This window comes from Seriola aureovittata, chromosome 16, assembly GCF_021018895.1.
Source record: "Seriola aureovittata isolate HTS-2021-v1 ecotype China chromosome 16, ASM2101889v1, whole genome shotgun sequence".
Lineage (NCBI taxonomy): Eukaryota > Metazoa > Chordata > Actinopteri > Carangiformes > Carangidae > Seriola > Seriola aureovittata.
The window spans coordinates 4,155,174-4,171,549 of record NC_079379.1 but is presented as its reverse complement, the minus strand read 5'-3'; the positions used below and the strand labels follow the sequence as shown (position 1 = coordinate 4,171,549).

At 41.3% G+C, this 16,376-nt stretch overlaps 1 protein-coding gene across 1 annotated transcript; it reads right to left on the bottom strand.

Moving 5' to 3' along the window:
* Nucleotides 1-865: 865 nt before the first annotated feature.
* Nucleotides 866-10,727, bottom strand: LOC130183891 (chitin synthase chs-1-like). The gene is made up of 19 exons (XM_056399632.1): nucleotides 10,653-10,727; nucleotides 10,111-10,299; nucleotides 8,901-9,780; nucleotides 8,527-8,710; nucleotides 8,088-8,183; nucleotides 7,673-7,834; nucleotides 7,402-7,576; nucleotides 7,142-7,174; nucleotides 6,845-7,082; nucleotides 5,714-5,914; nucleotides 5,147-5,262; nucleotides 4,423-4,591; nucleotides 3,815-3,994; nucleotides 3,442-3,720; nucleotides 2,213-2,393; nucleotides 1,970-2,004; nucleotides 1,798-1,862; nucleotides 1,186-1,296; nucleotides 866-1,084 (listed from the first exon to the last, which is right to left on the bottom strand). Exons 1-19 carry the CDS (start codon nucleotides 10,725-10,727, stop codon nucleotides 866-868), a joined length of 3,588 nt encoding a protein of 1,195 aa, XP_056255607.1.
* Nucleotides 10,728-16,376: the final 5,649 nt, after the last annotated feature.

Sequence of the window (16,376 nt, the reverse complement as noted above, 5' to 3'; positions counted from 1 at the left end):
TAGTCAGGTGAAAACCATTTGCAGATACCGTCCTTGTGTGTTTGAGAGTATTGTAAAATAATTGTGCTTGATTACTCTCAAAAAGACAAGAGTTGCAACAGTTTTGCTGTTGAAGAGAAACAGGAGGTTTTTCTGTTTTACTTTGCTGCGCTCTTGAATTCTGTTTTTACTTAGCAGTTAATTTGGTTATGGCTGACAGCTCCTATGATATGTCATGGGACAGCACAAACCAAAAGCTCAGGCTAAAGTAAACGGGTGTTTTGCCATCCTGATATAAGCATCTTGACATAGATCCAAGACTCAATTGTTCTAGCCCTGATATGTATTTTTTATTAATAATATATATCTTTTCAACAGTCTGACCCTCAGTATAGAATCTATAATGTACTTATTGCAACCCACATTTACTCCCCACCCATCCTGCACAGTCTGACTCTGCTCTTTCCACCCCTTGCAATAACAACACCAGCAGCAGCAGTAGCAGCAGTAGTGATAGCAGTAGATTCACTGCTACAGTAACTGTGGCAGACACGTTAGTAGTAGCAGTGATAGAAGTAACAGCAGCACTATTAGTAGTGATAGTGGTAGTAGTAGCAGTAGTAGTGGCATAGCAGTGTGTGTGTGTGTGTGTGTGTGTGTGTGTGTGTGTTGTGTGTGTGTGTGTGTGCGCGCGCGTGTTTGTGTACCTCATCGACTTGATGTTTTTGTTGTCCAGACTTGGTCTCAGTGTCCAGAAAGGCCACATAATGGATCAGGGTGCAGATTCTGGAAAAAACCACAGAACGACAAAAAGTTAAAAAAATAACAGCTGATCTTCCCAGAACATTAACTGTTATAAAAAAAAAAAAAGAACAAATCTGATTGGCTACCTGTGGTACAGCATGGCTAAGAACTGGATGAAAACCAGGAGGGCGAAGGCCAGGATGAACATGAAGCCCAGCGGCTCGATGTACAAGAACTCCCCTGTGAACTGCAGGTTGTTGTCGACCTTCGGCACCCTGATGGAGATAAACGTCGACGAGAGCTGGAGGGTGAAGGTCGTTACGAGCCAGAACATGTTGAAGATGAAGTAGACAAACGTTATCTGTAAACGGGGAGAAAAAAAATCTGGTTAATTCATATCTATTGTCATATAATATAATAATAACACATATTACAAAAACAGCATAATTCACTCATAGTTACCTTGTTTCTCAGAACCTTGAGTTTTTCAGCCATTTCCCTCTGTTTCTGTTTGTCCTCAGGTAGAGGCTCCAGGTATTTTACTGTCAGCTGTCTGAAGAAGTGCTCCTCATCCTGCAGAGAAACAGAAACTCTCTCAGTGAAGTGTGAAACTGTGCAAAGCCCCAAATTATAAAAGGTAGTGTTAATATCTTAGTATTTAAGGTTGCTGCAGGTGCATTCGGATATAAACAGCAACATTTCATTACATTTAGATCCAAATAATGTTAAAAAAAAAAAAAAAGGTGGTGTAAATTTTTTAATGTTTATATGTAAATATTTAATCTAAATGTCAAATGTTAAATCTAAATATAAAAACTTAGTAAAGTGATATTATAACAGCTCGAGGACCAAAATTGTAAGAGCTTTGAGCCGGGATTAACCCTTGGATAACACTAGATAAAGCTTTTATTTTGGTACTTCCGCTGACATTCTTCAACATTTAGATTCAACATTTAACATTTAGATTTAGATTTAAGAAAATGTAAATATGATAAATCTCGTAATGTAAATCTGGTAAAAGAAGAAGTGAAAGTGAGACATGCTAATGAGACGGTTAGGTTTCTGACGTCACACCTGGTCCAGTGTATCCTCCTTCAGGTGCATGTCATCAGACCGACTCTGCAGCTGCGTGACCCAACCTGCACAAAAGAGCAACACATGAAAATATTAGTCCACATGAAAAGTGTGTGAATCATACATTTTCAACAAATTTCAGGTTTATTCTTTGTTAAATATTAGAACTTACACTGGTTGGGGCATTTGAAAGCAGGCTCCGCTCGTCTGAAACAAAATAAAACATACCATTGATCACAGTGCAACATATTAATTCATTCGCCAATAATCAATTCCATCTACTGAACCAGGTAAGACTTTATGGTTTAGACGCTGTTTCACAAGATTCACTTGTCATGGATTATACAGTTTTAAACAAAACATTTACTGTGCACTTCACCAACCCTCCAGTCAACGCTCTACCTCCAGCTCTTACCTCTGCTCTTCCTCCGGCCTCCTCTCAGTCTCCACTATTGTGTTTTGAGGCAGAGCTTCAGGCTCTGCAGCCTCCGCGGTCAGGTGCTCCTGGCTGACGATGACCTCCTCTGCGCTGCCACTCCGGCTGAGTTTTTTACAGCATTTAGCCCAGGAGAAGAAGTGCATGTACATGCTTTTAGCTGCGAAGGTGAAAATCAGTTTCAGTTCACCTCAAATATAAAACGTGTAACTGTGTCTTTAACAGTGTTAACAACGAGTTCCCAACAACTTAAGTATTTTTTATTAACAGTTGACGCAATTTTCATATTCTCACTAAAATCAGGGCGACTAGATTTGACAATGTCAAGCTCTTACACCCGGCACGAAGCACAAGATAAGAGTCTTTGCTAGTTTCAGACTGACACAGCTCTCATTTTTGAAAACACATTGTTTAAATAGTAAATACACTTGCACCCATGTGATGTTGGTCTTAAAATGAGGTGTGGTCAGGAGCATTGTACGCACATTGCTGCACTGAGGCAACGACCAACAAAAACCAGGTCTGAAGTCAGTGGTGCAGCATTTTAAGGAAACATTATCAAGAGAGTAACATCCCAGATAGAAGAAATAAACAACAGTCTGGGCCACAAGTTTAATTTTTGTGCGTCTACATATGGGGTTGTGCACGACGTGCATACACTCTGTGGCACACTCATCACCAAGACTAACTTTGTCCTTCCACAGTTTCATAATGAACTGAAGATTTATTCACGCTTCTCATAACAAACAAGATGTGTCACACTGGGATTTGTGTAGAGCTGTGCACAGTGCACTGATTCGCTCAGCCCTGCGTTGTGTAGCGAGCATACCTGGCTTTTAAAGCACTCTGATTGGTTTATTGCATGCCCAAAACACTCCCATGATTAATTAAGACTATACAGTACAACCCTTCTGAACCATGAAAACCATGTTTTCTGCTGTTCAAATAGCAAAAGTGATACGGACACGCCCTGAATGCACTAGCGCCACACGCTGTAGACTGTTAGATTACAGCCCTGACTGTATTACAGATGTTCAAAAGTTTAACCAAAACTTTAAAAAGTTTGCTCAACAATCTTTCAGCGTGGCTCAACAATTTTGTAAAATATGTAAATAACTGGTTGTATTAATAACACGAACATTAACGGTTGTTATCGTTCTCAACATATATGCATGAACAATCTGCTCTGATCATTTGAATGTTTTTACCTTGCTGGGCTTTAGTCTGTGGGGGAGTGGCTTCAGGTTTGACGGCCCCGGAAGCGGGCGCCGTCTCCCTGGTGCCCCAGGACACGTTGTTCATGTTGACCATGGAATAAATAGCCAGCAGCAGGTAGGCGCTGGGGATGCTGATGATGTAAATCAAGCCGTAGATGACCAGCCCGACCTCCTGAGGATGCATCAGTGCAGTGATGAGGTAAAAGGCGGCGACGACAATGATGAAGATGCTGCTGGGAGTCAGGATGGTTTTTTCCTTCACAATGTTGCCTGAAGGAGGATAAAATGAGGGAAAGTGAGATTCAGAAGCGAGAAACCTTTTGTGAGTTTGTGAGCAGTAGTTGCGAGTTCGTGTCTGACATACCTAATATGACAAGCGTTGTTATCATCATGAGGAAGGCGTACAGGACGCTCATGATCGCCGCAATGAGGAGCTGAGTGTCTGACTTGATCTTGAAGCTGATGCCGAGCAAGATGGCGGGAGGTATCACGGCCATGACCAGAGCACCGTTGGGATGGATGTCAAGCAGCACAGTGAAACTACCTGAAAGTGAGAGAGGAGGCAAACAAAAGAACTGCTTTTAAAAATGCACAGTTGTGTTACCTTAATATAATTTACCAAACCACATCCTCATTCATTATCTATTAATAGATTAACTACCATTAATTAACCATCTACCGAACAACAACTGCGGATATTTCCCAACCATTTAATGATGACTCCAGTTCTGATTTAAACTTTAACTCTATTGCCTATTTGAACAGAGCATTGGTAGATCAATTGTTTTTCCTGTATCATCTCAAAGAAAACAGTGATAATATGAATGCATACATAGAGGAAATGTTTTATATTAACCTGGTTGATGATGATTTTATTTTGAAACAGAATAAAATATCCCATAGGACCATGATTATTTATTTTTTTTGAGTGCATGTATATAACATTCATTTGAACACAAAAACAAGCCTGACCTGCAATCATGAGGACGACAGTGGAAGGAGACAGGATGGACGAGGCCAAGCTGAACAGCTGGTACAGCATGTAGGGTCTGGACATGGACGGGTTCCTGTGGGTAACCAGGGTGCCGGAGCCCAGCAAGTCCACAATGTTTGCCATGGTGGACGGTCCCCATCGGCGCCGCTGAACATAGCAAGAAAACATCATGTGGGAAAATGTCAAATATATTAGACATAAATGCCATATTTTTATATTATAGGTTCAGGTGAAGAACCAGTTGTTGCTCTTGGCACGAGTAAATCATTAATTATTATTCCATTACTTATTATTTTTGCCTCCAGAGTCAGTCTCAACTCTCAGTTTAGAACATACTTTTTTAAAGTAAAGACTTATCATCCCTTCGATAAACTACATCTTATTTCACAATTCCGAAACAATACAGAGATCAATTTTGATAATTGTACATTTAATTCAGGTTTCATATTGATACATGATATAATAATTATCCTCTTAGTGATTAAGAGTTTGCGTAATATGGTTAAATTCTTCTCAGACACATGAACTGGCAAGGCAGTCTAACAAACGTGGACCTGGTCCAAGGGTGGGGCATGAATAGTTTTACTATGTCTGTCATATGTACAGTGGCACATGCGGATCAGTGATCAGGACGTGTTGTAGCACGTGTCAAAAATAAAAAAATAAAAATCTGAATTTTTGGAGCCGTTCTGCAGCTCTCACCTGATTGTAAAACTCCTTAAACTCCTCTGGGGCGTTGGTGTAAGCGTCAGCCGCTGCGTTGTACTCCACCCTCCACCCCTGCTTCAGCAGCAGAGTGCAGAGCCAACGATCCTCACCTGCTCAAGCGAGTACAGAGACTGTTAGACAATGTCTGAAGCATAGAGCCATGAAGAGCAGCTTGCTTGGAGCTTTAGACACTGACTGATGGCCGCCACATTCTTTGGGCTAGTATTTAAGCTGTTGCGGTAACACCTGACGTGCTCAGTTCCCTCCAGCAGGAGAGAGTCAGTAAAGGGGGCAACAGTTCAAGTTATTTCATGCACAGTTCAGTTAAACAGGCTTGTCACCGTAGTATTAGTGAGCTCCTGTTTCTTTGGGTTAGCTACAGCTAGCGACACCTTTAGCTTTTACTCATGAGTTCACCTTGTTAACACAAACTACTGCCGTGTTTATCAGGTAAGCTCATTCTGTTCCTGCGACATTTATCTGCGGTCAGGTCCAGAAACGGGCCGGAAGCAGCCGCTAAGCTTCTGTTTTCACCGCCTGCTCCTCCGGTTTTCCTGTTACCTTGGTCGTACTGGATGTAGTGCTGAGCCTTGGAGGCCTTGATGGTGTATTTCCTCATCACGTTGTCGTCCATCAGCGCCGCTGCTCTGAACAGACTGAAGCAGCCGGGGCTGCACAACACGCAGCCGAACACGTGCTCCGCTGTTTTGTGAAGCCAGTGACCCACAGCGTATTCGAACTTCTGGTACCAAACCATGGGACCTGCAGGGAGGGGAAACAGACCCGTTCTTACATAAACCTGGTACTGTGTGCTATTAGTCTGCCTCCAAGAAGCATGAAGTGATAAGTGGAATTTACCAGCTTTCGAGAGTTTAATAAAGTTTTTCAAAAAGTACTCCAGGTGGACATCCGATATGCACTACTTGAGACCTTGTATGTGGGTGCATTGCCACTAGGAAATGCTTCTCTCTGCGGATGGATATTTAATCTGGATTCTAAGTGCTGCCATTATTAGAAATTGGTTAAACATACGTACATTTGTATAATGTCATTGTTTTGTAAATGTCTTTTTCCTCATACCACATTTTTATAAAGGGTCTTGAGTATCAATTATTTAGATTGGTTTGGTTTCTCTGTTTTGTAATGTAGCCATGTATTATTTATTTACTTGTTTATTTTTTGCATTCTATTTTATTTATTTATTTATTTGTTGGATACCTATTATCTATTTTAACATATTAGATTCAAAACTTTTGGTTACAATTGCGTCCTTTCATAAGGTTTAGATGGAAAAGACCAATAATCCATCACATTATTTGAATGCATTGTGAAAGAGAGTCAAGTTCTTGGCTTTCCATATGAGTTGAGCAGTGAGGTCATCATCATTTAAAGGTTAATTTAAAGTACAATTTACAATAACCAACTCAATGACCAACCAACTTGTCTAATATTTAACCTAGAAAAAAAACAGAAATCCTTCTACATCCAACTGGATATTTAGATGCTCGGTTGCCAATAGTCAATCATCAATAACTGCTATTTTTTACAAGGTAAAAAGGTGGCAGATCTTTCACCCATTCGTCTGGTAGACAACTCGCTTGGTTTCATTGTTTATTGAGTGTTGTCATCTGTCTCATTTTAACCACTTCTCCTCTGTTTCCTGTCCTTGTTCTTTCACTCTGTTTGACCAACCTGATCCAGTTGGGTGAATGCGGCCACACGCCGCCCCGACAAGTGGGTACAGTTTCAGCCGATCGATGAGCAGCATCACGGCAGCCGGCTGGAAGTCTGTATCCCCGTCTAAAGCCAGGAGGTAGGTGTTGTGCTTCTCTTTCTGCAGAACCATGCACAGGTACTTCACATATAGAAATATCTCTATGTATTTGCACTGGTTCATGTGTTGTTTTATCTCATCCTCACCTGAAACTCTCTTAGCAGCTCAGTCTCGTCCTCTCCTTTCTCCGCTCTTTTGTAATACTTGGTCGCAACTTTCCAGCCCAAGAGGTAGTACAAGTACATGACCTTGAAAATGTTACGTAATAATCAGAAAACACTCTCTGATAGAGACACAACACAACAATATCATCGTCTCATGACTAACTATCTGATATCCACTTCTCTCATTGCATGAACGCTTGTGGCAATACCTTTGCTATATTGACCTTATAAGGTACATTTTAATGTCTTAATCAACATTGATTTTTAAGCTGCAAAAGTTTTAATAAACCTGTATTAAATAATTTCCCCACCTGAGACCACCTCTTCTTGTGGCGGATGAGTTGTTTGTCCTTGAAGTGAACCACCAGACTGTTCCCATGAGGCATGGTGACCACCACACGTCCTCCGTATGGTGTCCTGATGAGCTTCTGATCAGGGATCTGCTGCTGATTACTGAAGAGGCCTTTATCGAGGTTCACGAAGATACTGATGACAGAGGATGAAAGGTACTTCAGCTTAGTTTAAGGGGATAATAAGTGAGAATTTTCTGTAAATGAAATCTCACAGTTTCACATATTTTACCTGTAAACCTCTCTGATAATTTCCACAAGCATCTCTGCATATTCGTTGACGTGTCGCCCTTGACTCCCGGGGACATTTCTGAAGGCATCGTCAAAGTAGATGTGGCTTTCAAAAGTCACATCACTGCTTTGTCCTTCCGTCTTCGGCCTGTACTTGTCCAGTCTGGGGAGTTACGAGAATCACATGAAACTACTATGGTTAAATTGTAATTCTATCACAATGAACCTAGAGATCCTTCTACGAAAATCCCTCATGGCCGTCAATGTTTTCCATGTGTTTTCATGATTTTCAAAGCTCTTCAAACTGAACTGTACAATCCAAGTGGTAACAACCAAACTATCCACAAAAAATGTTGTTACTTTGCTAAAACTGCTGAAAAAAATGTCCATAACATGATTCTTTATGTGAAACTTACCGAAATATTGAAATGATTATCTTCATCATCTCGTCGTAGGTCTCGTGCCACATTGTCGCACAAAGGAACACTTTCACAGGGTCAAGTAGTCTGAGTCTGGAAATGACAAAATTTTCATTGTTGAGAAACAATGCTAATTTTCAATACTCTTCATTTCAATATACACATCTGCGTTCCTGAGCTCCGAATCCTGACCCATACCATATCCTCGCACCAACATAAACCAATACATGGCTAACCTGAACCCTAACCTTCACTTGGCAGACTTGCTTAGCAGATTCTGTGTAAAGGTCAAGCCTTAATTTACTGCATGTTTCATGTATCAATAAGTATAATATGGCACACCATTAGCATTAGCATTAAGCTAATCAGAACCTGAACCCTTAACTTGGCTACTCTAAGATCAAAATCTGTCTTAAAAACTCACACACACACTTACTTCTTGCGTTTGTTGGCCGTCTGGATGTCGAACCGAGTGTTCAGAAGCAGGGACTGCTCGATAAAGGCTCCCTCGTACAGCCTCCTGACAAACAGGTCCTGGGTCCTCTGGATGCGATACAGACTGAGGTACCAGAGGTGAGCTGTGGCCAAGATGAGACCGAGCCACCAGCACACGGCTGAACCTGGGGGAAGATGAATGAAAGGATCCCACCTTTAAATTAAACTCTTAACCAGTGATATGATAAAGAACTGAAATTTTTTCTCTCTTGAAACCACTTCCTGTGAATTTTTCATAATGCTTTACAACAAGAGAGTAGATAAGAGCTCTCTGTGGGTTTTACATGAAGACAATGAGAACCAGCTGTTCATTACCTGTCAGCATGCCAATGTCGGTTATTTTAGACATGTCCAGGAAGCACAGAGTGTGTGTAACATCCAAAACCAGTTCTGAGAACACGCTGCCGTTCAGGTCTTGGTTTCTTCCATCAACAACCACATTGCAGTAGCTTGTGAAGTTGATGCTTTCAGTCCCATTCAGGCTTATTCTGTATTCCTGATAGTAAACAATGACAGGGATGATGAGCAGAGCCATAACAGCCAGAGAGGCCAGGTAGAGAGGCAGGATGAAGCATCGTCGCAGGGCGTGCATCTTGCAGGCTGCAACAGCGAACCAGTGGCAGAGAGCTGAAGAGATCAGCTGGACCCCAACGGTGATGGCTATAATCCTTGTCTCACGGCTCGGGATGGATTTCACCACCTCCCAGTCCATTTTGTACAGAGGGACGTAGGCTCCCAGCACGCAACCGGTCACCACAATCCTGAGCAGGCTGGAGAGGATGTGCAGGATGTTCTGGGCTCTCCTCATGTCTTCGGAGAGGTTCTTGAGGAAGACGGAGCTGCTGTTCTTGCCAATCAATCTGAAGTAGTTCTCCCACCAGTTGAAAGACACCAAGAAGGCCCCCCCAACAGCCAGACCCACCCAAATGATCATCTTGATATCAGTAGGATCTTTCATGATGTATAAAGTGAGGAACAGGACATAACCGATCAAGATGAGGATGAAGGCAGCGATGGAGGGAAGCAGGAAGCGGTTCCTTTCCTTGGCAGTACACTGAGCGACCACCTGTAGGAGCGCAGAGAGGACAGCTACACCGTTCAGGATCGTCACATTGGTCACAATGTCCAAGTGCGGCATCGCCACGATGGTGAGAATTGCTGCACCTCCAGACACCACAAACTCGAAGAACAGAACCTGAAGAAGAGGGAGCAGAGTTCACCAGGGTTACACCTGTTCCTAAAAGGTGAATATTCAAAAGATATGTAACCACTCAACTTGTCCTGTTACATTTTTGGTTTGCGCTAATCCAGTAATCAAAACGTGCTAAAGGTGCTGCTGCACCTTTTTACATGTGATCCAGTGCATTAAACTCTAGGTGAAATTAAACCAATAAAAGAGAAAAAGGAAGCCTTTTGAGTGGTAGTTTGGTATTTAATTAAAACAATTTTGACTTGTTTGATGTGGAAAAAATCACAAATTAGATGCTGATAAGAGAAAGAGGCAGTGTGAGTTAAGACTTCTCACCACAGCTACTGTTTTTCTGGCCGGCAACTTTGATGATTTGTAACACGCCTTCCAGATGCTCTTATGCAAGAGGATGACGCTGGAGGCGACAAGAGAGCAGCCGATACACAGCAGAGCGATGGGTTTCTGCTCTACAGGGAGGGTCTTTGTGCCTTCATTGGCCAAGGTGATGAGGAGGAGGAAAGAAGTCTGGGAATTTAAACAAAGTCCAGACAAGACCGATGTATACCGTAAGAGCTTCAGAGAAAGGTAAAGGCAATCACATTTTATTTTTTCTTTCAATATTCCCAAAATGTTACTTTAAATTAGTTAACTTTTACCATTACTTAGTTACTTTTTTTGCACAAAATGTTGAATTAGATCATAAATAAAGCTAGAAATTAAAGACACAAAATCCTTTGAACTTGATTTGTAAATTAAGTAGAAGTTAAGACCCTTGCAGCTGCAATCTCCCCTGTTTTGTCACATTATTTTATTTTATTAAATCAAAAGAAAAAAGTTCAAATCTGGACAAAGTTGTCCAACTGGAATGTGCTACAAACCTTGCTACACAACGTTAACCCAAACACAGCCACAGCAGCCACAGTAAGAGAAATGATCTTCAGTAGCTTTATCATTTTCCAGGGCGTTTGTTCATCTTTAATGACGGGGACCTCTCGACAGGTGTCCCATGGCTTCCTAAAGAAAGACAACAACATGTCAAAGTATCTATCTAGCTATCTATCTAATCATAGTTTTTATTTTAACTTTTTCCCTTTGTAGATTGTGTCAAAAATTATTGTGTCAATAATAACTTAACAGTATTTTTCCTTCAAGTTAAATAATGAAGTTACATTATAAATGTCAACATGAATAATAATAAATCAAAAATCTTCCAGCACATTCTTTCTCAGCCATAAAAAGGACATGTTGATTAGTGTATACATTATGTGTCATGTAAAACAAAACCACAAACTGAAGCCTCAACAATTAGTGAATAGCTTTATCAACGTATTACAACTGTAACCACAACTGCGTCATTAATCTTAAACATGAATGTGAGCATATGTATTCCGTGCATGAATTCAATAAAGCAAATGTGAGAATAGATCGTATCGCTGGCACAGTGTCAAGAGAATCTAAACAATAGGAGCATTATAAAGGATGGACTTGCTGGTTTGGTTTATCGCATTATTCTACAGTTGTTAATAATGTTGTCTAATTTTTATATATCTTTTTAATAAATGTTTATAAAACAGCCTTCATGCTCCTTTAATAGATTTTTATGTGATTATTTTATTTTTTTATTTCTTATTTTATGTGTTTTTTTGACAGGGACAATGTATGTTAATGAAGATCAGTACAATGTAAACATGCTGGATTGTAGCAAAAATGCTAATTTACATCCGTAGTCTCCAAATAAAAACCATAAGTCACAATACACTACTGCAAATATAAAGCACACAAATAAAAAGACAAATACATTTTGCTGCTATTAAAAAAATTTAATTAAAATGAAAATGAAAATAAATGAAAAATATGACCTGGACCTATCATAGCAGGCAGGTTTTTCTTCTATACCAGCAAGTTTATAAGAATAAACTCCTGTCATCCACACCGTACTAAACCATCATAACTAGAATTTTCTAGGTTTTGCTTAAACAGGTTAAATGTGATAAACTAAGAAAGTTAAAGTAAATTTCTCATCAGTTTTGAAACAGCCGACTTCACATTTAATAACAGAGTCTTCACTAAATTCATATTTTGTAAAGAAGTGACAGATGATATTATATGTTTATATGTATATTATATATTGACTTAATTAGCCACTTAATAATTAACTACTACTTTGGGTAATAACTAATATATAGTTCACATTTGTAATAGTAACAGAAAAAATAATAAAATAATACATAATATAATGTAAGTTTTAAATAGAAAAAGTGTCAACTCACTGCGGCGACCTCCCGTCTTCACCCATGTTTCTGACTACTGTGTCACTTTGATTGACTGCTGCTGTATAAGTCACAATGAGCTGAACATTATATGTTTCATCCCCCTCCAGATGCCATCATCACCAGAGCTGAGCAACGCTCAACCTTTCATTAAATGCCAACACCTTAAAACGATGATGTTTTCAGGTGAGTAGAAAAACAAGGTCAAAGGAAACCAGAGTTTCTGAATACCTGAGAGCTGTGAACCTGTTTAATCTGAAGTCGACCTGACACGCCAACTCACGTGTCTTCAACACACACACATTGCCATGGCTTTCATGCAAATTTTTACATTTTTTTTTGAATGGAGAAAAAATAAGTTGGCAAACAGAAACCTTTCATTATAAGTGAAGAAGAATGTTTTCTTATACATATTCAGTTAAATGAATGAATGTTATTTATACAGGGGTCATATTTGTTATTTTAATGTCATTTGCTGGCTTCCAAAATGTTAAGTTTGTCTGTTTTTATGGGTGTGTTCATATAACTGTTGTCAGAGGAAACACACAGGAAGCTTCAGATATCAGTGATTTTAAAAGAAACCATCAAATAGTGTTTCACATGTTTAAAACCAACATGGTGGAAAATTGATTCTGGTAATTCAATAAATCATTCAAACATAGACTCACAGTACTTAACAATAGCATTGACACTATGATTACTCAACAAAAATAAAAAAATGTGTCTCGTGTAGCAGCATTTCACTTGTAGTAAATTCATGTGTAGGACGTATAGATGGGCATATATTGTATTAGCCTTTTCCAAACCAGATTTCCAGATTACCAAAACAGTTCTCATCTGGGTTTTGGGACCCCTGTAGGTCCAGGGCCTTGAGGCAGTGACCTGTTTACATCAATCAGAAAATTGACTGAAAATATCAGACCTTCAGGCTGGAAACTCCTCTATACTATAAGGTTACTGTGATTTGTTTAATCCTTTACAGTATTTCACATCAACAGCTAAACAATCCTTTCAAGTGCATTTACACTGACAGTGGTGACAGAAAACCTGATACTCAAAGCTTAATACTGCAAACTCAAGAGTTTATCTGAAGTTTATGGAGTATTCGATACCTAAATAGTCATCCATTGACTTGTTTTGTAACTGTTTTCGTTGTATATCGAATATGCGGAGCATGAAATGAAAATAACACAGATACTTTCCTGTCCTCCAGGCATAAAACCAGCGGAACCAGTGTTCCTGTTTTGCAAGCTAATAAGACTTACTCACCTCTTTAATGAGCATTTGACATGAGTTGAATAAAAGCTGTTTAACCAGGGTCGTATCTTATACAAGCAAATTATTGAATACTATCACTTATTATCACATTATCACAAGCAAATACTGCATTGTGGCTGGACACCTCTTAAGACTGAAGAAGATCTGGATCAAAATAATCTTTATAAACTTTATTTGTATTATTTGTATGTAACACTATTCATGCAAGAAATGCAGCACAAAGTCCTTTACAACAACAAAAAACAAATGACATGCACCAAGTGTATCACACAAAAAGACATTAAAAAACGTCAAAAATATTGATGTAAAATGAGATAGAATAATAATAAAATAACATAGAAAAACTAGAATTACCACCTTGTGGTTGTATCCCTCCACCAACCAGTCCAGTTACAAGAAATATATTTACAATCTTCTCTTCCTGAGTTTCAGCATTGAATAATTGCCAGAAGTGTTTTTCCAGAACATTGTGACGTCACAGTGAAGTTGAATCGAAGTCTCTCAGTAGTCACTCAGGAGCCCAGTAAAAAGTGCATTACAGTAATTAAACTGCCTTGAGATAAAGGCATGAAATTATAAATAGCAGTATTTTAGCTGTTTCTAAGGTGTAAAATTGATGTTTTGTTGATGTGGGACTTGAAGCTGAATCTAAGATTGTTAGGTTCACAAGATGTAGGACCACAAGATGCAGACTCCGGACACTGAATATGATGAGAATAACAAATTTATTGTGGATAGAACCAGTAAGGGGGGCTGAGGGTCGATGAGGATCCAGGCTGTGGAGTTTCCAGTGGGTGAGTAGTAGAAGCGGAGCTGGTTGATGAGCAGAATGGAGCCAGAAAGCGGGACGCAGGAACTAGAGACCGGAGAATACAGGTTAGAGCCAAACGCACAAAGAAGTATACAAAGTAGTCGGACAGCAGTCAGAGGTTTACCACGGGTGTTTAACGGACGATCTGGCGATGAGTGGAAGAATGAACTGGTCTTTTATCCTGCAGCAGTGTAGGTGGCTTGATTATGAGATGAGGAGCAGGTGAGTGATTGCAATGGTAGTACAGCTGATTCCAGTTGACCTCTGGCACCGCCCCAGCTCCAGACACATACACCCACAACAGGAGAAGGGAAAACATGGAAAAAACAGAAAACACAGGACTGTGACAGTACCTCCCCCTTAACGGGAGCCTCCAGGCGACCCACCCGGCTTATCTGGATGGTCATGGTGAAACTGTCTCATCAAGGTACGATCCAGCACGAGCTTGCTGGAGATCCAGCTGCGTTCCTCAGGACCATAACCCTCCCAGTCCACCAAATACTGCAGACCCCTGCCCCGTCGCCGGACGTCCAGGAGACGACGCACAGTATAAGCAGGGTGGTCATCGATGATCCGGGCGGGTGGTGGGGGTTCGGCAGGAGGGCAAAGGTCACTGGCAAAAACAGGTTTTAACTGGGAGATGTGGAAGGTGGGATGGACACGCATAGAGGTGGGAAGCTTCAATCGGATAACAGAGGGGTTAATGACTTTCACAATGGGAAAGGGGCCCAGGAAGCGGGGAGACAATTTCTTAGAGTCAGTTCTTAAAGGGATGTTGCTTGAGGATAACCAAACTGACTGACCTTCACAGTACTGTGGGGCAGGGATGCGGCGTTTATCAGCTAGACGTTTGTTCCTTACAGCAGAGCTGTTTTGGTTTTCTTGCAGATCGACTCACAACGGCGTAAATGATGCTGGATGGAGGGTACCGAGAGCTCCTCTTCCTGGGAGGGAAAAAGAGGAGGCTGGTAGCCGAGGGAAGCTTCAAAAGGAGACACCCCTGTGGCAGAGCTCACCAGGGAGTTGTGGGAGTACTCTATCCAGGGTAAGAAAGAGCTCCAGGTAGAGGAGTTGGAGCCAACCACACAACGAAGAGCAGATTCTAGGTCCTGATTCGCCCTTTCAGTTTGGCCGTTAGTCTGCGGGTGAAAACCAGAGGAGAGACTGACAGTTGCACCCAAACCTTTACAAAAAGACTGCCATACCTGGGATATGAATTGTGGCCCACGGTCTGAAACAATGTCCAGAGGGATTCCATGGAGTCTGACAACATGTGTGGTGAGGAGGTCAGCTGTCTCCTTGGCAGAGGGAAGCTTGGGTATGGCAACAAAGTGAGCTGCTTTGGAAAAGCGATCAACAATGGTTAAAATGACAGTATTATTGTGAGAGGGGGGCAGTCCGGTGACAAAATCCAAGGCTATATGGGACCAAGGGCGACCAGGGATAGGGAGAGGTCTGAGCAATCCAGCAGGTGGTGCATGTGTGGATTTCCCTCTGGCACAGATAGTACAGGCACGGATGAAAGCTCTCGTATCCTGGTCCATGGTGGGCCACCAAAAAAAAACGCTTGGCCAAGGTCAGAGTCCGATTCATCCCTGGATGACAGGCAAACTTGGAAGTGTGAACCCACTGGAGAACTTGAGACCTGACAGAATCTGGGACAAACAGACGACCTGGGGAACCACCACCTGGGTCAGGATGTTGGAGCTGGGCCTGCTTGACTGTGGACTTGATCTCCCAGGTAAGGGAAGCAATGACTTGGGAGGCTGGAAAAATGGCTTCTGGGGTCTGGACTGTCTCCTCTGCACAAAACTGGCGGGAGAGTGCATCGGGTTTGATGTTCCTAGATCCGGGTCGGAATGAGAGGGTGAAATTGAAACGGCTGAAAAACAGAGACCATCGAGCCTGACGGGAGTTAAGACGTTTAGCAGATTGAATATAGGCAAGATTCTTGTGATCAGTCCATACCAAAAAGGGTTGAATAGAACCCTCCAGCAAGTGCCTCCACTCCTCCAAGGCCATCTTCACCGCCAGTAGTTCCCGATTACCCACATCATAGTTGCGTTGTGCTGGGGACAAACGGTGAGAAAAGAAGGCACATGGATGAAGCCGGGACTTGGGACCCTTTCTCTGGGACAGGACTGCTCCAACACCAACCTCTGAGGCATCCACTTCCACAACAAATTGCTGTGCGGAATCCGGTTGAATCAGAACAGGGGCAGAAATGAACAGGGATTTAAGCT